General features: G+C 56.0%; 1 protein-coding gene across 1 annotated transcript; it reads right to left on the bottom strand.

Moving 5' to 3' along the window:
• Positions 1–4,680: 4,680 nt before the first annotated feature.
• Positions 4,681–21,942, bottom strand: LOC124234377 (DNA (cytosine-5)-methyltransferase 3-like). The gene is made up of 13 exons (XM_046651739.1): positions 21,774–21,942; positions 18,786–18,923; positions 18,228–18,317; positions 17,894–17,938; positions 17,157–17,236; positions 16,969–17,081; positions 15,987–16,158; positions 14,230–14,317; positions 12,919–13,007; positions 11,220–11,295; positions 10,408–10,547; positions 7,107–7,192; positions 4,681–5,102 (listed from the first exon to the last, which is right to left on the bottom strand). Exons 1-13 carry the CDS (start codon positions 21,940–21,942, stop codon positions 4,937–4,939), a joined length of 1,452 nt encoding a protein of 483 aa, XP_046507695.1. The 3' UTR covers positions 4,681–4,936.
• Positions 21,943–22,080: the final 138 nt, after the last annotated feature.

Here is a 22,080-nt window from a genome sequence, read left to right as displayed (position 1 = left end):
TACTTAGTAAAGCCCTAAGAAGCCCACCGCCTGGAAACCCACTCATCTTTGCTCCTCTAAGCTTCTGGGGCGTGGCACCCTGTTTTGTGGGAAAGGCTGCTCGGAGCCATCTCCTCCCTTCCCCACCCCGCCCAGCTCCCCCCACTCCTCCTCTCTCGGCCCAGCTGAGTCAGTGCTCCCCCTCCACCCTCTGGCACCGGCTGGGTAGGTGCCAATGAGGTGAAGGAGGTGGGGCCACGAGGGAATAGGGTGCCCCCCCCCCCTGCAGAGGCCTCCCTGGAAGGGCCCGGGGTCCCAGGCACCCCATCTCAGGTCTGGAAGCTCTTGTCCGGTGGAACAGGCAGGAGGGGTGGGTCCTGCTGCCCAGGCTGATGGGGAGGCAGAGGCTGGCCTTTGGGGGTCAGAAGAGGGCAGCCGGTAAGGTGAGGGCAAAGCCAAGGGGGACTTCCCTGGCCCCAGTCACCTCCCCAGGCTGTCATTCATCCAACAAAGATTTCTCGCTCGAGTGCTGGCCAGGTCCTATGTGAGCACTAAGGAGAAAGCTTAAAAAGACAGACTATCTGCCCCGTGAAAGTTAACATTCCTGAGACACGAACAAACAAGACTAGGAAGGAAAGAGACGGGCCGGGAGGTGGGGACACGTGCTCCTGAGAGTACGCAGGAGGAGTCGGAGCTGCCGGGGAAACGGTGGCCAGGGAGGGCATGCAGTCCTGAAGCCGGGCTTCATTCCTCCCTGGTCAGGCTAGGGGACTGGGATGGGGGATTTAAAGAGGTGGCCACCCTCCCTTTTAGCCGGAAGGGCAGGGCCGGGGGTCCAGGCCAGGGCTCAGGGTCCAGGGTCTCGTGAGGGCAGGACAGTCTGAACTTGGGGGTGCGAGGGCGTCGTGAAAGGGGCACGGTGTGGGGGCCGGGAGGAAAGGTAGGATTTGGCTAGGAGAGCAGGGCGTGGGCATAAATTAATTCAGAGAGGGAGTCTCAGGACGCTTCCCATTCCCGGAGCTAGAAAACCAATGCGCACCTTGAAAAAGTATAGGGGTACAGTCGAGGGGGCACAGGCTGAGACCCAGAGGGGCTGGAGGGGGCGTGATGTTGTTGGTCTTGGATCCTCTCCCCCTGGGTCGGCAGCAGCTGGTAGAGAAGGACCGCGTTTGGGAGCGGCCAGCCCCAGCATCACCCGCAGGTGCGGAGGGAGGGCGGCCACCTCCCGAGCCTTCCCGGTCCAGCCCCGCCCACAAATCCCGGGATTCTGTGATTGGGCAGGCGGAGAGGGGAGGGGCTGCGCTGATTGGTTGACGCCTGGATTGCGCACCACCCCCAGAGGCTCCCACGAGGATCCTGACTCCGCCCGCCTGGATGGGGAGCAGGGAGGGATGGGCCCCACGTGCAATCTCTAGGTTTGCTGGGGGATGGAGAGCACCCTCCCCCACCCACCTCCCGGCCTAGGTTAAGTCCCCCTCACAGGGTGCCCTCTCATGTGGTGCCCAGTCCGTTGGGTCCGGAAGCGAAGCCCTTCATCTCAGTCCGGACACTGCCCCACCGCGAGATGTGGAGGGCAGGGGTCTAGAAGGGGCTAACACGGGAGAGCTGGCCGGCGCCCCAGACCCCAGAAGGCCAAGCGCAGCTGCCAGGCCCACCCAAGAGTGGTACTCTGTTTGTTGAGCAGGCAGGGAAGTGCCGCTGGGCTGGAAGGGGACATCCACGTGGGACTAGGGCCATGGAGGCAGGGGCACCCCCAGGAGGGGGACCAAGATCAGCCCCAGGAACCTCAGCCTGAGAAGTGTGTGCTAGGTTCAAATCCCAACTCTGCTTCTCAGGAGCTGTGTGACATTGGGCAAGTTACTCAACCCCTCTGTCCCATTTTTGAAGTGGGGGATATTATAACACCTTCCTCACAAAGTAGGCTAGTTAATATGTGGTTCTTGTGAGCTAATGAACACAGAGTCCTCATACCAACACTGGTGTGTGGGTTACAAACAGAGGATTTTAACACATGAGAAAAGAACGCCCCTCAGGAGGCTTCCTGCCTTTCAGGAAGGTCTTCCTTTCTTCCCCTTGACCATGACTGTTTCTCAGGTGGTCAGGGGGTGTGGAGAGAGAAGCTCGTCCAGAGGAATATCTAGGCGACCTTAGAACCAAGCAGGAATTGTATTCATGCTGGGGATTCGAAGCTCGGAGCAGACCTGGAAGCAAGGAGCGTGCACCTTGACGCTGGAGGCCCAGGCCTGCCCTCCGCTTCTCCCGCCAGTTGACTAGAGGTCCAGCACAGCCACATGCTGTGACATCGCAGGCGTCAGCTGCTGCTCGGAGCTTGACTTATCCCTCGTCCCGGGAAGCCCACCTTTTCTCTTAGGGGCCGTGTCAGTTGCCTCTGTGCTTAAAAACAGCAGAAATGGATTCTCCCGAAGCTCCAGAGGCTGGAAGTCTGAAATCAGTGAAAGGGGCCTTCCTGCTTCTGCCCCTGGGGGCCCAGGCATCCCTTAGCTTGCAGCTGCCCCTCCATCTCTGCCTCCAGGGTCACGGCCTTCTCCTCTGTATGAGGTCAAGTCCCCCTCTGCCTCCCCTGGTAAAGACCTCTGTGATCACATTTAGGGTCCACCTGAATGGTCCAGGACAACCTCCCCATCTTGATTTCAGCACATCGGCTAAGTCCTTTTTTTCCCTATAAGGTGACATTCACAGGCCACTAGGATGGGGACATCTTTTGGGGGTCGTTATTCAGCCAACCGCAGGGAGTCACAAACAAGGGCCCTGTGGGTGGGATTAAAATACTTAAAGGGAGAATCTCAAGGTGTTTGGGAGGGAATTAAAGATGTAAAGCTGTGGCCCCTGCTTGGGAGCAGTCTGATAGAAAGTGGACATGAGGTGGGGACACGCCCCCATGGTGTCGGTTACCTTGGCAGAAGCAGCCTGGAGTCAGCCCGCCAGGGCACAGCCGTCATGATGCCCTGACCTGTCAGTTGCCACCATGGGTGCACGTCTTTGTGGTCAGCTTGGATCCAGAGATCCAGAGCTTGGCCTCCCAGGAAGGTCTTAATGTGGGCTGGGATGCCCTCATCTCCACTTCCTCCGTGTTTTCTGGGGCTGCATGATCTCGGTTTCATTACAGATCTTGCAACATCAGCCTCTGGGCATGAGATCTGTGATGTCAGAGCCCAGTATTGTTCTCCATTCCTGCCATGAGAGAAGGTTCCTGTGGATGCGATGAAGATGTCTGTATTACTCAGGGCTCTCCAGAGAAACAGAACCAAGAGAATGTATATAAAGAGAGAGAAATTTATTTCAAGGAATTGGCTCAGGCAATTTTGGAGGCTGAATAAACCCAAAATCTGTGGGGTGGGCTGGCTGGCCGGAGGCCCAGGGGAGAGCTGTAACTGGAGTGCACAGCGGCCTGCTGCTGAATTCCTTCCTTCAGAGGAGGTCCGCCACTGTCCTGTTCAGGCCTGCGTCCAAGACAGTGGCTTAGATGAGGCTGTCTCAGTTGATCGGGCTGCTGTAGCGAAATATGACACACCGGGCGGCTTATAGACAGAAATGTCTTTCTCACGGCTCTGGAGGCTGGAAGGGCGAGATCAGGGTGAAGCATGGGTGGCGTATGTCCTCTTCCTGGTTGCACACTTTTCCTGTATCCTCACGTGGCAGAAGAGGTGAGGGAGCCCTGTGGGGCCCCCTTTATAAGGGCACTAATCCCCTTTTGGAGTCACCTCCCAAAGGCCCCACCTCCTAAAACCATCACCCTGGGGGTTCAGATTTCAACAGGTAAATTTGGAGGGGGACACAGACATTCAGACCACAGTGCCCGCCCACATTAGAGCGGGTGATCTGCTTTACTCAGAGTCCACCATGTAAGTGTTAATCCCATCCAAAAAAACAGCTCCACAGAAACATCCAGAATAATGTTGGGACAAATATCTGGGCACTGTGGCCCAGCCGTGTCGACACATAAAATTCACCATCACAACTTGTATTCTACTTTAAGATATTTTTTTCAAAACTTCAAAAGCTTCAATGTGAACCCCACCTTTCCTCCACAAAGCGTTTTACATACTGCTTACAGCACCCGCGCTGGTGCCAGGGGGGCCCCAAGGCCCGGTGGTAGTGCCCAGGACGAGCTGAGTCTGTTTACGTAGTCTAGATCCCTTTTGGGGGTTTTCTGGCTAATCTGGAAAGAACCCTTTAGGATTCACTACATGTGATTTGAAGCCAGCTCAACTCAATGCTCTCCGTTGGGTTTATCCTCCTAGGAGCCCGGGGGGAGCAGAATCCTGCTTTCTGCAAGCGGGTCCGTCTGGGTTAAGAAGGACAAAAAGCCTGCACGGTTCGCAAGTGGGTCTGGTCTTGGTCTCTGTGCCATCTATTCAGTCCATTCTCCCCGCTTTCCAAGTTCGACAGTCTACGCTTTGACAAGGTCTGGGATGTTTCGTGTGGTATAATCAGGGCGAGTGGTTTTGACGATCACAGCAAATGGCAGTCGTGTGACAGCATCAGCTGCGTGTCCAAAGGGAGCACATGTAACAAGCACTTATAAGAACGTGACCTGCTCGTTGTCCTCCCGGGCACCCCCATGTCCCAGGGAGGAAAATAAAGACTGTGTTATACATAACACCACCAAAAAATGACCAGTAACTCATCATCATAAATATATTTTTAACTTCTCAAGTGGCACACACAAACTTTTCAGCAGCACACTGTGCTGTGTAACATCGGGATCTCGTCTCTGGTTAGACGTGGGGTATGTCCCCCCGTCCCGCAAAGGGTGTGGTGGGTCAGGGCCCTGGTCTCCAGACCCAAAAGGAAGATGGGTCTGTGGCAACCATGGAAAATCCACAGTCAAGCAGATAAAATAATAATTTAAAGAGGAAAAAAGAAACAATATAAGGAAAGTTATCTTTGTTCTAGGAAAAGTCTTTTTTTTTTTTTTCAAGGTATAATGACTCATTTACAAAGAGGAAGTGAATTCTGTTGAAAAATACTTGAAATATTCTCTCAGGGGGAGAAAACAATTCTTCACCAGCTTGGCTGGCCCCCGGGCGGGGGGCTTTGCTCTCTGCCTGTCCTGAGCCCGCAGGAACGATTCCTCCTGGGAAAACAGGGCCGAGTGCCTGCTGTGGGGAGAGAAGGGGGCTCATTACTAACCGAGCACTCTTGGGCTCCCCAGGGTCCAGGGAGGACGGTGGGCGGGGAGGGGGCTCCCACGGGGAAGGCCAGCTGGTGCCAGTCTCGCTAGATTATCCCGAGGTCTCTGAGATAAGCACCCCCCACCCATCTCCCATTTGCCCATTGGTGGAATGACAAGCTTGTCCTGGGCAGCAGGGAACCAGATGGCCCCCACGCCTCCCGCCTCCTCCCTGGAGGAGCCAGTCCTGGGAGAGGCAGGCAGGGCAGTTGGGGGCAGAGAGGGTCCCCCGGGACAGACCCTTGGCCCAGGTGGGTGGGTCCCACTTTCAGTGTGAAGAAACCATCATGGAGCAAACCCACGCAGAGGAAAGGGCGGGACTCTGCGGGCCAAGGCTGGCAAACCCCATTGCACGTTGTTCTGAGGCATTCTGCTGTACCCAAGCCCCGACACGGCGCTAGGCCCGGCCCCAGGGTCCTGTGGCTGCCTGTGCGGAGGCCCTGCCTGTGGGACAGGTGGGTGGGGAGAACATGGCCCCAGCCTGCAATTTGATGTGACCCGTGGGGAGGAGGCTTCAAGGACGTGGCCCCCGGCACCCACTTCTCCTGCTCCCTGGCACCTCCCTGGAGTCGGGGAACGTGTCTCAGCTTATAAATGAGGTGCCAGAACTGCAGGGCCCCTCCAGGAACTCTCCCGGTGAGTTCCCGGGCAGCTCGACCTTCCGAGGCTGACCGTGCCATCGGGCGGCTGCTGGCGATGAATGACCCCTACTTTCCGCGAGTGTAGGTCCCCCTCCACGCTGCTGAGACAACAGGAGCCCAGCCGGAAGGGAAAACGCCCTTGAGAAAAAGCGGCTTCCAGCTTTGCTTCTGGGAAGGAGGCGCCTGCCCGCCCACCCGCTCCCCGTGCACCTTCCTCAAGAGGGTGAAGCGGGGAGGAGGGGAACGAGGGGGTGGGGGGGAGGGGAGATGCACACAGAAGGCGGATGACTCTCAGGCTTCCGAAAAGGAAACATTCTGGAAAGCTGCTGCAATTTAGCTCCACCTAAACCCAAACCCTGGCCTTGGCAGGTGCGGTGGGGGGCTCACGCCACGCTGCCAGCCGGGAGAAGGCTGGAGTTGGGAGGTGGATGGGAAGGACTTTCCAGAAACTCACTGTCAGGAGGGGGAGACATGACTTAGCTGTCCCAGAAGATGCCGTCAGCATCAGTTCAACACAAGGGCACATGCCAGATGCTGTGGGGGGGCAGGGGCAGGAGGTGGCCATCTCCTCGAGGGCTCTGGGGGGGACAGTGTTTGAATGAAGACAAGAGAGCGAGGGCAGCTGTCCCAGGAGCAGAAAGGCTGCCTGGAGGAGCGGGGTTGGCCGGACCAGGGGCTGTGGGGTGGAGGGGGGTGAGGCGGAGAGAATGTTCATGAGAATGAACAGTCACGAGGATGTTCCGGTGGCAGAGGAGGGGAATGCGTGAAGGCCCAAGGCATGGCGTGTTTGAGGGACCGAAAGTGCATCACGTGTGTGAGTAAGAGTGAGCGTTCATGGGCTTGTATGAGCATGTGAATGAGTGTGCCTGGGTGTGGGTGTGTGAAAGTGTGAGAGTGGGCGTGTGAGCAGATGTGTGACTGTCTGTTGTGTGTCTGGTGAGGCAGGTGCCCTGGGAGGGCCAGGGATGGGTAGCAGGGCCAGGGCGCATGTGGCCACGCAGCACACGTCTAGGAGTTTGTCCTGAGATGAGAACCTCAGATGGCATTGGTGCCAAAAGCTGGGAGCAGGTCCCCAAAGTGGAAGGGGGCATTCCAGACCTTGAGCGTGTCCAGAATTTTCCAGGTGGCCTGAAGGCCCACTGGACACAGCCCCCGACCTGGGCACAGAGGCTGCTCTAGGCGTGGCTGTCTAGAAAACTCCCCCTTCTCTCTGGCTTCTGTTTCTTTGGCAAACCTGACGCTGGGCCAGGGTCCCTCCAAACTCCCAAAGGACTAGAACACACAGGAAATACCTTTTCACGGCCGGGATGTTGCTCCACACGTGCACGGCGTTCCGGACAGCTCTGCCACAGACGTCCTGGATGGTCACCGGGTCAGTCTGAGACACGGAAATATCGGCTGTGGATTAGGTCGCCTGCACAATGACGTCTGCCCCCCACCGTGCCCGCAGGCCTCAGCCACTGTGGGAACCACATCTGGCCTCAGAATACGGTCAACAGCCTTTCAGACTGACAATGTCTCCCAGTTGACATTGCTTACAAGTCACATCGTTTTTCTTATAAATCACCTTAGGAAGGAAAAAAATCCAAGATATTATTTTTAGACTTGTAACCGGTAGATTTGCGTTCCCACAGGTCACGTGGCCCAGGGAGTCCCCAGCCGCTCCAGCACAGAGGTGGAGTCCACAAGGATGAAGCAGGTCTTGGTCACTGAGCCAAGACGAGTCTTGTCAGGGAGGTAAGAGGCTTTGCTGGCAGAAGAGGAGTTTTCTAAAGTGCCAGTTTCATGGTGCCCATCAGGAGCCAAGCAGGCTGCCTGGAATCCTGGGGTCACAGTCTCCCTAGAAGGCTCTGGAAGGATGGGGGAGGAGCAGGAGGAAGGCGAGATGGACTCTCCCACATAGGGAGGGGAAGCTACAGGAGGGAGAGAGGCATGGAGGAGAAACTGAGGCAAGAGGCCACTTGGTCCCTGATACCCAGCACAAGGTGGCCTTGACTCCACCTTCCTGGACTCGGGTGGCCAGCAGAATGGCCATGTGGACCATTCCCGAGCCCCACCTCCCTGGACACATAGCCTCCTCCTGTGTCCGGGCACCTCGCTGCAGGGAGAGGCTCACACCGGCTGTACTGTCAGCTGCCAGAGCCTGGAGAGACAGTACCTATATGTGGCAGGTCTCAATTCTTCCCTGCCAGCAGCAGGAGCAAGGTTCCACAGCAAGACAGGAGCAGTCACAGAAAATATGAGAAGTTCCCTTTTTTGCCTACTTCTGATTTGGGGTAAAGTTTGATCTATGAAACGTGTGCACAAAACGATCAGAAGTCAGCATTTCTGTTGTCCTCCGAGTGTGTGGATGACTGACGCCTAGGTTTGCAAATCGAGCTTTTTGGTTGGACCCACAATAACTTATTCATGAATTTTTTTTTTATAAATAGCGCAGCTTACAAACCTGGTCCTGGCTGCTATGTGACGACATGCTGGTATTTTTAAAATTCCAGATTTCTAAGAAGGAGAAATAACCCCAGACACAGAAGAAAGAAGAACCATGAGGCCACTTTGCTCAACTATGTGAAAGTGATTTCCATAGCTATAAGTAAATGGATGACATGCTAGGAAAACATAACTTACCAAGTTAATCTCAGAAAAGATAGAAGGTCTTAAGACAGCTGTTTCCACCGAAGAGCTACTCCTCTTTTAAAACAACAGCAACAACCACCAATCCAGACAGTTTCACAGGAGAATTCTGTCAATTTTTCAATTATTTTTGTGAAGCCAGTTTAACACGGATATCTGAGCCCAAGAAAGATCGCACAAAACAAAGAAACTACAGACCAGCCTCTCTCGTGCTTGTCAAAGCAAAAATCCTAGATGAAATGCTGTTCACCAGAATTCAGCAATACGTTAAAAGAGCCATTCACCACGACTAAGGGGTTTTTTCCAGGAATGCAAGGATGGTTCATTAATAGGAAATCTATTAGTGTATTATATCCTATTAATAGACCTAAAGAGGAAAATGATCTAATTATCTAAACAGACATCAGAAGCAACATTTGACAAAATCCAACAGTTATTCTTGATGAAATTGCTCAAAAAAGAAAAAAAAAGGAAATTGAGGGAAACTTCTGGAAACTTCCTTAACATAGTGAAATATATCAACCTCAACCTCCATGCCAGCCTCAGGGTCATAGGGAAATTCTGGAAACATTCCCATGAAGGTCAGAACAACACAGGCATGCCTGTCGCTACCAGGATTCAACACTGTCCAAGACGTTGCAGCACCATGAGGAACATGGTAAGGATGTCCCAGGTGTAAAATCAGAATGAAAGGACTGTCAGTATTTGCAGACGATCTGCTCAAACACACAGCAAGTCTAATTCAATCAAAAGAAAACTAGCATAATCCAGAAAGTAGTCCCGTGAGACAGCAGGAGCAAAACCAATGTGTAGAAATCAAGAGTTTCGTGTACACAAATCAAAACCAGTTAGATGATAAAATGGAAGATCCCAATTGCCATCCGAGGGAAAACAAAGGTGGGACTTGGGAATGACCCTAACATGAATCGTACAAGAGAGCTCGGGACCCTCTGCTGCTGAGGCAGGAAAGGGCTCCTCGTCCATCCCCTGCTGGCAGGACTGTGGACCAGCCTGGGCCCTGCAGTCTCACCACTGGAACCGATCCCACAGGTGGTCCCACACACGCTCCCTCATCGTAGTGTTGTTTGTAAGAGCAAAAGATCAGAAACAACCCCGGCATCCATCCCCAGGGAACAGGTCAAAGACGTTATTTTATGTCTGTACCAATGAAAACTGCACAAAATGAAAGAAACAAATTAAGAATGAGGAAGGTACTTTTGCAAAGCAAGGCGATTGTTAAGTGACAAAGAGGCGGCAGCAGGCGGCAGCGTAGGTAGATTTGCTCGTATTTGTGTAAAGGAACCTGGCGGTAACGGAGACACTGAAGACTAGGGCGTGGGGACAGGTGGGGTCAGGCTGGCGAGGGGACTTTCTGCTATAAGTTTCTAAACTTCGAAACGTGGGGGAGATGTCTCGAGAGGAGGGCACACCAGGCCCAGCCAGGGCTGTCCTGTGTGTGTGAGGGGAGCGGGGCGGGACCCGGGCCTGGTCAGCCTGGACGGACCCATTGCTGAGTCCAGAAGTGGCTGCTCAAATGATCAGGATTCAGACACACGGAGAGCGTGGTGTGAGCGTGTGAGCGTGTGAGTGTGTGTGTGATTCTGTGTGTGTGTGTGGTGTGTTAGTGTGATGTATGTATGCGTGTGCATACGTCTTTGTGAGTGTGTGACTGTGTATTGTAGTGTGAGTGTGCACACCTGTGCATGTGTGCCTGCGAGTAGATGGGGGGGCGGGGCGGGGTAGGGAGAGAGGAGGCGGTATCCTGAAGATGTGAGAGGCACGGAAGGGACGGCCTCCAGGCTGCTAGGCAGGCCACAGTCTCTGCCTTACAGCCCTGTGAGCTCTGAAAGCCCAGGCCTCAGCGGCGGGATCCAAGCTGTGCCACCCCTGAAGACGCCCAAGCGTCCCTCGGGGAGGCCCCGGCCTGGCCAGCACCCCCGGGACGGCAGCCCCTGCACGCACCTCCAGGAAGCGAGTGGCTACGGCCCGGTCATCCTCTGTCAGCACCAGGTTGTCCACAAACATCCAGAAGAAGGCCTGCGGGCTGCCCGGCCTGGGCCTCGCGTACTGAAGCACACGGTGGAACTGGAACAGGTACCACCCTGGGGAGGGCGTCTGGGTGGGTCTGGGCCGGGCACACGGACACGGGGCCCGAGGGCAGGGCTGAGGGGCACTGGTGGGGGCAGGGGGACCACGGAAGGCTTGGCTCCAGAGTGGCTGGCCCGGACCCCAGGCATCCGCCTGCTCCCCAGGGTGCTTCTGCTCCTGCCAACAGCAAATGGGTCTCAAGGGCACAGGGCTGACGTCACCCCAAGCACAGACCCCAGCCTCACCCAGTGCGCCCTGGTGTCAAGAAGGGACAGAAGCCGTTAAAACAATGCAAGTTCGAGAGAAGCCAGCTGGCAAAGAGCACATGCCACTTTCTTCCGTAAATAATTCCATTCCAAGGAAACAGACGTGCTCCGGAGACACCAAGCACATGTCAGAGGCTGCCGGGGGCGCGTGGGGAGGATCAGAGGGCGCGAGGCAGCCTCCGGGGAGGGTGGAAACACTCACTTTCTCCATTGCTTCCCGGGGGATATGCATGTCCCAACCCACCAAGTACACACGCTGAATGCGGACAATTTATGTGAGTCAGCTGTACATCAATGAAGCTATTTTTAAAAATGCAGACAATTTGCTCTTTCTGCCCTCCCTGAGGAGGGCTAGGGTGGCAATGAAGAGGGTGGGAGGGACACAAGGGCCAGGGGTTTGAGCAGACCGAGGTCTCTTACCGGGAGGATGGTCACAGGCGTGGCCGAGGGGCGGCGTGGAGCCGTACACGAGGTCGAACGGGCCCCATTCTTCCACCTGCAGGGCCAGGGGCACCGGAGGCTCATGAGGGCTGGGCGGTCACAAAAGGGCCGAAGGCACCTCGTGCGTCTGACCACAAGGTTCACGACAAAGCTGACCCGCTCTGCCCCGCAGAGTCCCGGGCGCAGGGGAGGCAGTGAAGCCCAATGGGTTGGACCTGACACTGTGGTTTCTTGGTCACCACCAGCCCCGGGGACGCACAGAGCCTGGCTCTGGTCATCTGAGGAGCAGCCGGCCCTCACAGAGCACTGGGGATCAGAGGATTCCTCTGCGCCAGGTGGTGCCCTTAGAGGAGGGTTGACACACCGGCCCCAGAGGGCCCTCACGGATTTTGTGTGTTGCTGGAAAATACAAGAAGTGCCCTGACATGACCGTGGCAGCTGGAAGTTAACAGCTTGGCCACATTCTTCCCCATCGAGCCCCAACGGCACCCACACAGCAGCTCCATCAGACGGTCACCCCTGGACGTCCAGGGAGATCCCCTCTGCGTCCGATACGTTCCTGCAGCCCAGCCACATGTGTGGGACTCATGTCACCATCGTGTGCCTCGAACGTCCCACCCTGTGAGGGAGGACTCCCGCCCTGAGGGCCTGGGGCAGGCGTGCGGGCTCCAGCAATGTTCCATTGTGGGGCGTCTGAAGGGGTCGGGGGTGAGACATGGCGTCTCGGGGGAGGCCCATGGTGATGAAGTTCAAGGGGTGTGGGGTTCGAGGCCGTGTGAGGGGCACCCTCCCCCACAAGGAGACCTATCCTGGGCCTCAGGGTAGGGGACCCCCCCTGGATGGAGCTGGATGACCACCAGAGAGGAGGGCTAGCTCCTCAGACATGGGCTCCCTGGCCAGACCGGGAGCAGAACTGTGAGGCCCTGGCCAGTAGGAGGGGTTGGGGGTGACAGAGCGGACCCCCATGTTGGCCTTTTCCTTGTTGCTGCCCCTTCAACGGCCAGCCCTCCAAGCCCCCCAGCCCCTCTGCCCGTCGTTGTCGGGCCCCCAGGACGATGGGCTTGAATCCTTTCTCTGCTAGTGCGAGAGGCTGTGTGCCAGTGCTGGCGGGAGAGACCAGGGTACCCTGCCCGGCGGCCCCCAGGAGAAGGCTTCCCGGCCCTCTTCCATGGCCAAGCTGGTGCTGGTGAGTCATTTTTAGGCACTTCCTCCAAGGTCACTGTCCAGGGCAGCAGGAAGCAGCCTTCGAGGGAGCCAGAACATTCTGTCGCAGTGTCCAGAGGATGTTTCATCAGCGGATGTTTAGTTCAAGACTCAGCGCTTTTCCTTGAGAGGACTGTGGGGGCTGACCCCTTCCTGGGCAGCACCATCCACACGTGGTGGGACTGCCCCTTGGACTTCAACATGTCGGCCAGGGGATTTGGCCTCTCACTCTGCTCTGGGCTGTGGGCAGCATGGGGGCCATGAAAATGCCCCTGTCACCTCTCCCACTGCGGGGTGACTACCAGCAACTGTGCCAGCAGGTGCTAATTCCCACGAGACCCCCACATCGGCCCTGGCTTGGGACAGAGCTGTGTGGCGTCAGCTGCCCCTCCTCAGCCTCCTCCCACAGCCCACGGCGTCCCCTGACGGGTCTCTGCTCTCACCGTGGCGTCTGGAGCACTCGAGCTGTACTTACGTCCCTCCTCACTGTATTGGTGACATCGTCCAAATGTTTCAGTCGGCCCGGGTCAGAGCCGTTTTCCAGAAAGCCCAAACTCGTCAGCTCTGGATGGGCAGAAGCAAGGACACAGAAGGGCTAGCGTTGACTTTGACCCCATACGGAATCACAAGGCCAACGACTGATCATAAAGCTCTCCCGTCACCCAAGAGCAAACTTTATCTTCCTAACGACACGCCCGGACCAACGATGAGGACGTGTGTGGCGTCATAAGCAAACTGCACTGAGAAGCGATTTTACAAAGTCAAGACACTGGTTGCAAAACCAGGCCTTCCTGGGCTGCGGCAGCGTGCTCCGGTTGAGGAAATCTGCCTGGTGGTGGAGTTCACGCTGATGTCACCCGGCCAGGCTGTGTGACACGGGTGTGGGCTGTAGAAGCCCTGCACTGGCCTCAGAGACTCTGCAGCCTGGGGACAGGAAGAGGAGCCCAGAGAGGACCTTACGAGGCGGAGGACGGGATGCACCTTCTGGGCAGGCAGGTGAAGGCTGGGCGGCCGCAGGCAGTGACTCCTGGGTCCCTTCAGCACCCCCGGCAGCAACTTGGCAAGCCCCACGCACTCTGTGGGTGTCTCAGGCCCCACGTCTGTGACATGGGCTCCTGTGAGGCCACTGTGACACCACAGCGAGCATGCTGCACAGTGCCGGAAGCGGGGCGGATCCCCAGAGTCCATTTGGCCAGAGACTAAGGAGCGTTCTCATGGATTCTTCTTGCGGCTGCTGGGCCCAGAAGAATCCACAGGATTTCCAAAGGCGCCCACAGCTGGGAGTGAGCGCAGGGTCCAGAAGGGGCGGGACACTCAGGCAAGGCTGGAATGCGGCGCGTGGCCGGCCTGGGTGAGCCAAGATTTGGGAGGAGAAGGAGGGCTCAGGGCCACCCTGCAAGGCGGTCAGGCGTGTGGAGGTATCTGAACTGGACTTTGGCTTTTGGTGGCCGTGCACAAGGCCTGGTCTGGTCTGCCGTCCTAGGCAGAGACCTGGCCTGGTGGCCTCATCAACCACATTTCACACCCGCCATCCTGCTTCCTTCTCACATTTTCCCCCAAGGCCTCTCTTCTGCAGAAGGGCGGCCCAGCGCAACTGCACCCACCCCCTGCCTCCCGAAAATGACAGGCATGTCGTTCTCGGCCCTCAGCCCCAGACGCTCAGCGAGCGAGACAGCGAGGACATTCTGCCCCACTGCCCACACACACACACATCGGATCCTCTGTGGGTCTGGCTCTGGGCAGGCTCACCCTCCAGCGTGAGTCCTCTGGACATCACTGCACTCACCTTTCTTGATGTCACCAAAAAGGGACAGCACCCGCACTGGCTCTCTCTTCCACACAGGCACAGTTTTATACATCTCAAGGGGACTCTCCTATTAAAGAAAAAAAAGGACATTCTGACAACTACGTGGTTACAGAGCCCGTCAGTCACAGGGAACCTTCCTTCTGGCCCAGCGGAGGCGTTTCTCCTGGATGAACCGGGACACACCTGAGACACACCTGCCAGGGTCGGCTGCCCCACCCTGACCACGCTACCCCTCCCCTCGGGCCCCCACGAAGACTCCGTCCGCCCCCCAGGCTGAGGTCTCCCACCTGACCACCCCCCTCCCCCCAACCCAGCAGGGGAGAGGCAGGTGCGGGACTGAAGGGAGATCCGGATCCCAGAGGAGACACTTGCTTTGTATTTCTTGGCTAGAGTCTCAATCTGGGGGACCCAGAATACGCACAGCAGTGGGATTCACCCTGTTCCTCTCCTTCCCCACCGGGGGCTCCGAAGGTGGGCCCCACGCTTCCGGCCCCCCCAAAAGCTGCCAGCGTGAGGGCTTTCCCAGGCTGAGGACTGAGACCTGCTGGGCCAAGAGCCAGCCAGCACGCCAGCACCCCAAGTTCAGCCACCAAGGAGGCACGCTGAGGACAAAGGTCGTGGGGAGGCCGGTGGATAATACCTGTCTTGTCTTCTAGGACAGAGGCTCGGTTGATTCATTTGTCAAACAAGCACCCCCAGAGCCTCCTCTCCCCCCAGGAGGTTGCACTTCGGGGGTCTCTGGCCACTGGCAAGCAGGGCGTGGGGTCTCCGACTGCAGGGGTCCAGGCCTGAGCAGGGGTCTGCCTGCACGGGGGCTCTAGCAGATGCGACAGCACCCAGCATAGGCAGTGAGTGAGCGAGCCGTGAGCCTGGGGCAGGCAGGCAGTCCTGGGCTGCCTGGAGGAGGTGAGCGGGAGAGGAGGGTGGGGCCGGTCCCAGCACGGGCGCAGCTCTGACAGACACTGGGATGCGTGTCCTTGTTCTCTGTCTGCTGTGCTCCAGCACCGGGCCAGCATTAAGGACATTTCTGAGTCTCAACTCTGTTTTCTTTCTGAGTGAAAATCCTCCTGCAACTTGCCAGCATGGCGTCTTTCTACACTGAGACAGAAAGGCTTCTGCCACTCAATGTGTCTGAAAGAAGGCTCTAGAAGGTGTTCACAGGCCTCGTTTTCCAAAGAACACCATAAAGCCTCATCCTTTGTCACGGAGGTCTGTGTTTCAGGCTGCCCTTATCCAGGATGAGCTCATCTTGAGATCCTGAGATCGGCAAAGATCCGATTTCCAAAAGATGTCACGGTCCCAGGTAGCAGGGGTTAGGACTTGGCCATGTCCTTCGGGGGACACAGTTCAACCCACTTCGATGAGGCCACAGCTCCTGCCTAGCCCGTGGCTCCTGGACCCTCGAGAGGTCCCGTGTCTGTGCCCCGGCCCGGTGTCTGCTCCCATTTGCTGGACTCAGAAGCCCACCTCGGCTGAGCCCCTCTCCCACCCACTACAGACGCCTCATTCCAAGGCTTGGAAGAAACAAAACCGCCATGCTAAAGGGATTCTTAAAAAATAGACTGCCTCGTGGAGCCTGCTATCAAAGAGGAAAACGAGAAAAGCCCGTTCGCTTAAAAGCCTCTGACTTCACCACCTACCAGAGCAGATGGGCACTTTGCAACTAGTAACCAGAGAAAACCAACCAAGTGAGGGCCGCTGCGCATCCTTCTGCCCCAAGCTGAGCGGCTTCTTACCGCCTCCTGGTCGTAGAAGGCCTTCAGCCAACCCCGCCACTTCCTCCTCCTCTGCAGCAGCCCACTGCGTGGGAAAGGCAGGCACAGGAAGCACACCCAGTTACTCATGGCTTGAACTTTCTCTGAGGTCCCGGGGCTGACCAAGGTGTCAACACACTCGAAACAGTAGCAGCTAGAGTCAAACAGAAAACCACAGGGACTGACATGACATTCCCTCAGGCGTCAGGTGAAATCTTAGTTGGTATGTCGGTCTGCGGGCAGAGGAGAGCCTGGTCCTTGCTTTGGAGCCATCGATCGAAGCACGTTCGGGCTCAAGGCAAAGACAAGGGTGGCCCTGTGGTCTCTGCAGCCCATGCAAGGCGAGGCTGTGGCCCCGGGGAATGGGGAACGGTCCCTCTTAGGCACCTAGAGCCACAGGAACAGAGTGGTCTGCAGAAAACAGCAGGGGATTTAAGGACAATGACAGATTTCAAAGCAGCCCCCAAACGTCGGAGCCTGCAGAAACCGGTCAGTTCTCCCAGCAAACCAAGTGAAGGAGCTCCAGCTGACAGAGGGGGGAGAATTGGGGTGGGAGGAGGAGCTGTAAATACAAGGACAGTCCAGAAGGGCAGAGGGAGGGGACTACAGATGGAGCTCACATTGGCATGTAACAGGGAACCCACACGCCCCTGCCTGTCCCCTGCTGTGACCAGCAGGGCACCCGGGGATGTGGGGTTTCCGTCCCTGCCCTACGTAACCATAGAGGGAACAGTCATGTCTTGGTGATAATAATAATGAAAGAAAAATTGGAAATGCAAGTCTTTTGTCACCAAATGGAGAATTTGAGTTGGAAACGGAAAGCTTTGGAGAAATTTATCTTTTTGTGGGGAAATCCCTCCACACTCAGGATGCGTGGCTGAGAATCATGGGAGTTTCCTACGCTCATGGGCAGTGACTCCTCAGACTCTCACCCCCGACCCCCACCCCGGGCCCCTCGCCTCACCGGGTGCAGTCTGGGTTTTCACAGATGAGCAGCGTCTCTCCGGAGCAGCAGATGGAGCAGTAGGACTGGTTCCCGTCGTCGTCATACAAGAAGAGGCAGCTGAGGAACTTGTCCTTGGGGAGGGCAGAGGCGGGTTGGCACCTCCTCTGCTCCAGCCTCGGGGAGCCACCCCGCACCTCCCTGCTTACCTTGCAGGCAGCGCACATCCCTCCCTCAAACAGAGGGTGCTGTGTGTGCACCTGGAAACTTCCACAGCAGATGCACATGTCTAAGGGGACATCCAAGGTGCAATGTATGTCAGGATGCCATCAAACAAGAGTGACAGACTTAGGAATAAATTTAACAAAAGTAGCGCAAGACCCGTACACGGAAAACTGCAAAACATCATTGAAAGAAATTAAAGACGATCTAAACAAATGGAAAGGTATCCCATGTTCATGGATCGGGACATCGAATGGTGTTGAAATGGCGCGCCTGCCAGAGTGGTCTACAGATCCCGCTCAAAATGCAAGCCGGTTTTTGTTTGCAGAAATTGACAAACTGATCCTAAAATGCATATGGAAACGCAAGGGACCCCCAAGAGGCAAATCCATCGAGAAAGAAAGTGGACTCGTAGGTTGCCTAGTGTTGAAGGGGATGGGGAGTGACGGTAATGGGTATGGGATTTCTTTCTGGAGTGATGGAAGTGTCCTAAAATCAGGCTGTGGTGTTGGGTGCACTCTGTGAATACACTGAAGACACGGAACTGGACACTTTAGATGGAGCCTCAGGAGCCTTGGGGCTGGGGGACAGAGACGAGCAGGGCCTCCAGCCCCATCCACTGCCTTCTGCGGGGATGGACGACGGTGTGAGGCTGCAGCAAGCCTTTCCCGAGCTGGCTGACCTTCCGCTTCACCTAAGCAGAGGCCAGTATGCAAGCACTCACCTTCTATGTCTCGCTGGTTAACCTTGACTTCATACTCAATAAGATCTGGAAAAGAAAATAAGAAGTGGCTTCCTCTGCCTACCTCTAATTTAAACATGGCCAGGAAGTGAGCACCCCAGGTTGACCTTCTGAAGTCACGGGAGCTAGAGCACCCCTGCCACCCCTTCCCTTCCACCTTTGCTGGCATGTTAAACATGGAGCTTGAGGGGAAGCCTCAGGGTGGGGCCCTCCCACCCCTGCCGGAGCATCGGAATGAAGTCTGGAACCCTAGCCACTGCCCAGGCCTGGAGTTGACATCCTAAGTGATGGGGCCAATACTTGAAGGAGCCCCCACCTCGGGAGGGCCCCGGTGAAGGCGGGGACGACAGCTCGCTGGAGTCCACCAGGATGATGTCCATGCTGGGCTCTTCCTCCAGGTCCAGAACTGGGGCAGCCGCCATGGGACACCCCACCGGGAGACAGGACACATATGAGCAGGCAGGAAATCACTGGTCAGCCTGTGCCCAGGATCCCCTGGTCCCCAGCATGAGGGACGAGCAGACCACCCACCTCCCACGGTGACACTCACCCCTCCCAACCCGGATCGAGGGGCAGGAAGATGGGTGGTGAGTGCCAACCTTGAGATGGGGCTTGGTGTGTCCCCTGAGACCTGTCCCTCCTTGCTCAGGGCCCCTGCCACCTTGTTGGCTCAGGTGGGCTACTCCCCACAAATGGGAGGGCAGGGGGCCTCAGAGGGGTGGAGGGGCCAATGCCCACCGATGCACCTGCCTCCATCTGTGTCCATGCCCATGTTCCCTCCTCCCGCAGTGTCCCCAGACCCCAGCCTGTGGTCTCTCCCTATTGACCACACCCTCAAAGGCAGGAGCCTGGGGAGGAGGAAAAAGGGCCTCACCGATTTCAGAGGATGGCTGCCACCGCTCCTCATCCAACTGCCCGGCTACGTCAGGGTCCCAGCTGTCCAGGGTCTCCAGGCTCAGGGTCCCCGGGGAGGAGAGGGCCATGGAACCAGGGGAAGGGGCCTTCCAGAAACCTGCAGGAAGGGGGTCAGGTGGAAGGACTGGGGGCCCAGGGGAGTGGGCCGCTCAGGAACACTGGGTGGGGGGCACGCAGGGTCCCCGCCTGACGTGATGTGCGGGGGCGGGGAGGGGCGGGACGAGGGGCCAGGGAAGCCCTTCCTGTGAGGGGGGTGTTGGGTGGGAGGGTGAGGAGCTCCTAGGGGGTCATGCTGGGTGGGGGGGGTTACGCTGGGACGGGCATTAGGGAGTCCAGGGAGGGGGGAGGAGGGGAAAAGAGCCCTCCCCCCTCCCTGGGGGTGGTTAAGAGCTCAGTGCGGGAGGAGGGTTGGGGGGCGGGGCCAGGGGACTCAGGGAAGGGGCTCTGAGTGAGGGGTGCGATTGGGGTGGGGCTCAGGGCAGGGTGAGGAGCTAGGGAATTTAGTGGGGGGATGAAGGGGTGGGGTGGGGGCGGGGCATTCAGGGCTGGGGAGGAGGCGGGGCTCGGGGAGGAGGGGACAAGAGGGACGGGGAGGGGGAGGGAGTTCCATGGGGGCTTCGGGAGCTGGGGGTTGGCGTCCAGGGTGGGGGTGGAGGTGAGGGGTGAGGAGAAAGGAGCGAGGGGGCTTTTACTGAGGTGGCACAGCCAGGGGTGCTCAGTGAGGCGGTACAAGGAGGGGTGGGGAGGGGGACGCTCAGCTGGGGCCTGGCAGGGGCTCTAACCACTGGATAGGGGCCGAACCACAGAACAAAGTGCTGGGCAGAAGGGAGGGGAAGACCCTGTGGGGCATAACCCCCTCCCGGCCTGGGTGTGGGCTGGGTCTGGGGACTGCCCTGTCAAAGTGCAAGATGAGGTGGGGGGACCCTCGCAGTGAGAAACCGGGAGATGCCTTCTGCCCTGTGATCAAGGTCGAAATCGACAGTGATGTCCTGTTGACAGGATCGCCCTGGCTACAAGGTGGCAGAAGGGCACTTCACCTCTGTGTCTTCCTCCCCCAAACCCACAACCTCTACCCATGAGAAAAGCACCAGAAGATTCCAGTAGGGGACACCCTACAGAATACCTGCCAGTACTCGAGAGAACCGTCAAGGTCATCAAAAGCACAGAAAGTCTGAAAAGCTGTCACAGCCAGGAGGAGCCTAAGGAGACCTGACGGCGGAATGTCACGTGGCGTCCTGGGACAGGAAGAGGACGTTAGGGGAATACGGAGGAAAGCTGAGCACACTGCGGCTTATTGGTTCAGTTTGTGATAACGTATCAGTGCTGGTTCCTAACTGCAGCAAAGCTGTCACACTGACCGGGACCTTAGTGATGGAGGAAACCAGGTGGCTATATGGGAAGTCTAGCTTCACAAGTTTCCTGTAAATATAAAACTCTTCTAAAATAGTTTTTTTTACAACACAGTATTATTAACTATAGGCACCATGCTGTACGTGACATCCACAGGACTTATTCACTTTATAACCAGAAGTTGGTACCCTTTGACCCCCTTCACCCATTTCACCGCCCCCAGCCTCGCCTCTGGCAACCACCCGTCCCTTTGTTCTCTGTATCTATGAGTTTGGGGTTTTTGTTTGTTTGTTTGGTTCCACATATAAGTGAGATCATATGGTATTTGTCTTTCTCTGTCACTGAGCATAATGCCCCTAAGGTCCATCCGTGTTGTTGCAAATGCCAAGATTTCCTTTCTTTTTATGGCTGAGTAATATTCCATTGTATATATAGCACAATTTCTTTATCCATTCACCCATCAACAGACACTTAGGTTGTTTCCATTTCTTGCTACTGTGAATACTGCTGCAATGAATATGGGGGTGCGTGTGTCTTTTCAAATTAGTATATTTGTTTTCTTCAGATAAATACCCAGAAGTGGAATTGCTGGATAGTATGTTAGTTCTACTTTTAATTTTTTGAGGGCCATCCATACGGTTTTCCATAGTGGCTGTACCAATTTATGCTCCCATCCACAGTGCACAAGGGTTCCCTTTTCTCCACATCCTCCCCCACATTTGTTATTTTTGTCTTGGTAATTATAGTCATTCTAATGGGTGTGAGGTGATATCTCAGTGTAGTTTTGATTTGCATTTCCCTAATGATTAGTGATGTTGAGCATCTTTTCATGTACCTGTTGGCCATCTTATATCTTCTTTGGAAAAATGTGTTTTCAGATTCTCTGCCCATTTTTTTTGTTTGTTTTGGAATTTAGAGAAACATTTTACTTACTAGATCACTGGTTTATCATAAAAGTATATAACTCAGGAACGGTCAGCTGGAAGAGATGTGTAGGGCGAGGTCTGGGAAAAGCACACAGAGCTTTCACGGACCTTCTCCAAGCACACCCCTCCCTCCAGACTCCTCATGTCCACCAGCCCGGAAGCTCTCTGCCCATTTCACAATCAGTGTGTTGACTTTTCATTTTGTGGATGGTTTCCTTTGCTGTGCAGAAGCTTTTTTTTTTTCCTGCTTTTTTTTCTCCCCAAATCCCCCCGGTACATAGTTGTATATTTTAGTTGTGGGTCCTTCTAGTTGTGGCTGCAGAAGCTTTTTAGTTTGATGTAATCCCACTTGTTTGTTTTTGATTTTGTTGCCTTTGCTTTTGGTGCCTTTGCTTTTGGTGTTAAATCCAAAAAATCATCACCCAGGCCTATCTCAAGGAGCTCACCGCCTATGTTTTCCTCCAGGAGTTTTATGGTGTCAGGTCTTAAGCTCAAGTCTTGAATCCATTTTGAGTTAATTTTTTTTTTTTTTTTTTGGTGAGGAAACTGGGCCCTGAGCTAACATCTGTTGCCAATCTTCCTCTTTTTTGTTTTCCTCCCCAAAACCTCAGCACATAGTTGTATATCCTAGTTGTACATCCTTCTAGTTCTTCGATGTGGGATACCCTCACATCCTGGCTTGATGAGCTGTGTTTGCTGGCCTGAGGGGGTGACCCACGGCTTGATCCCAGTTGGGTTCAGATGCCATTGGGCCCGAGGGTCTGGGGGTGGCTGCATGTAGCCGGGCAGATCCCATCCTGGTTCCTGGGGCACCAGCCACGTTCCGTCCGCCTGGTTCATGCTTGTGTCCTGGCAGTGGTGAGAGACACCCCCCCACTTCAGCCTTCGTGCTGTCCTTCCATGTTCCTGGGGTGGCCCTCGGTGGAGCGGAGGGTCTCAGGGTCACACATCAGGCAACTGGGAAGGATTTTTAGGCAA

This window comes from Equus quagga, unplaced genomic scaffold, assembly GCF_021613505.1.
Source record: "Equus quagga isolate Etosha38 unplaced genomic scaffold, UCLA_HA_Equagga_1.0 73442_RagTag, whole genome shotgun sequence".
Lineage (NCBI taxonomy): Eukaryota > Metazoa > Chordata > Mammalia > Perissodactyla > Equidae > Equus > Equus quagga.
Note: the sequence above shows the minus strand (reverse complement) of the source record. Positions and strands in the feature narration are given on the sequence as shown.

Bases quoted from the DNA above. Each gene is read 5' to 3' on its own strand.
- LOC124234377 (XM_046651739.1), bottom strand. From the start codon at position 21,942: ATGAACCAGGCGGACGGAACGTGGCTGGTGCCCCAGGAACCAGGATGG. The intron at 17,939-18,227 runs GTGGGGGCTCCT...TTTCTTTTCCAG, and splicing joins TTCACCGGGGCCCTCCCGAG to ATCTTATTGAGTATGAAGTC. The intron at 17,082-17,156 runs GTAAGCAGGGAG...GCCCTCCCCAAG, and splicing joins GGATGTGCGCTGCCTGCAAG to GACAAGTTCCTCAGCTGCCT.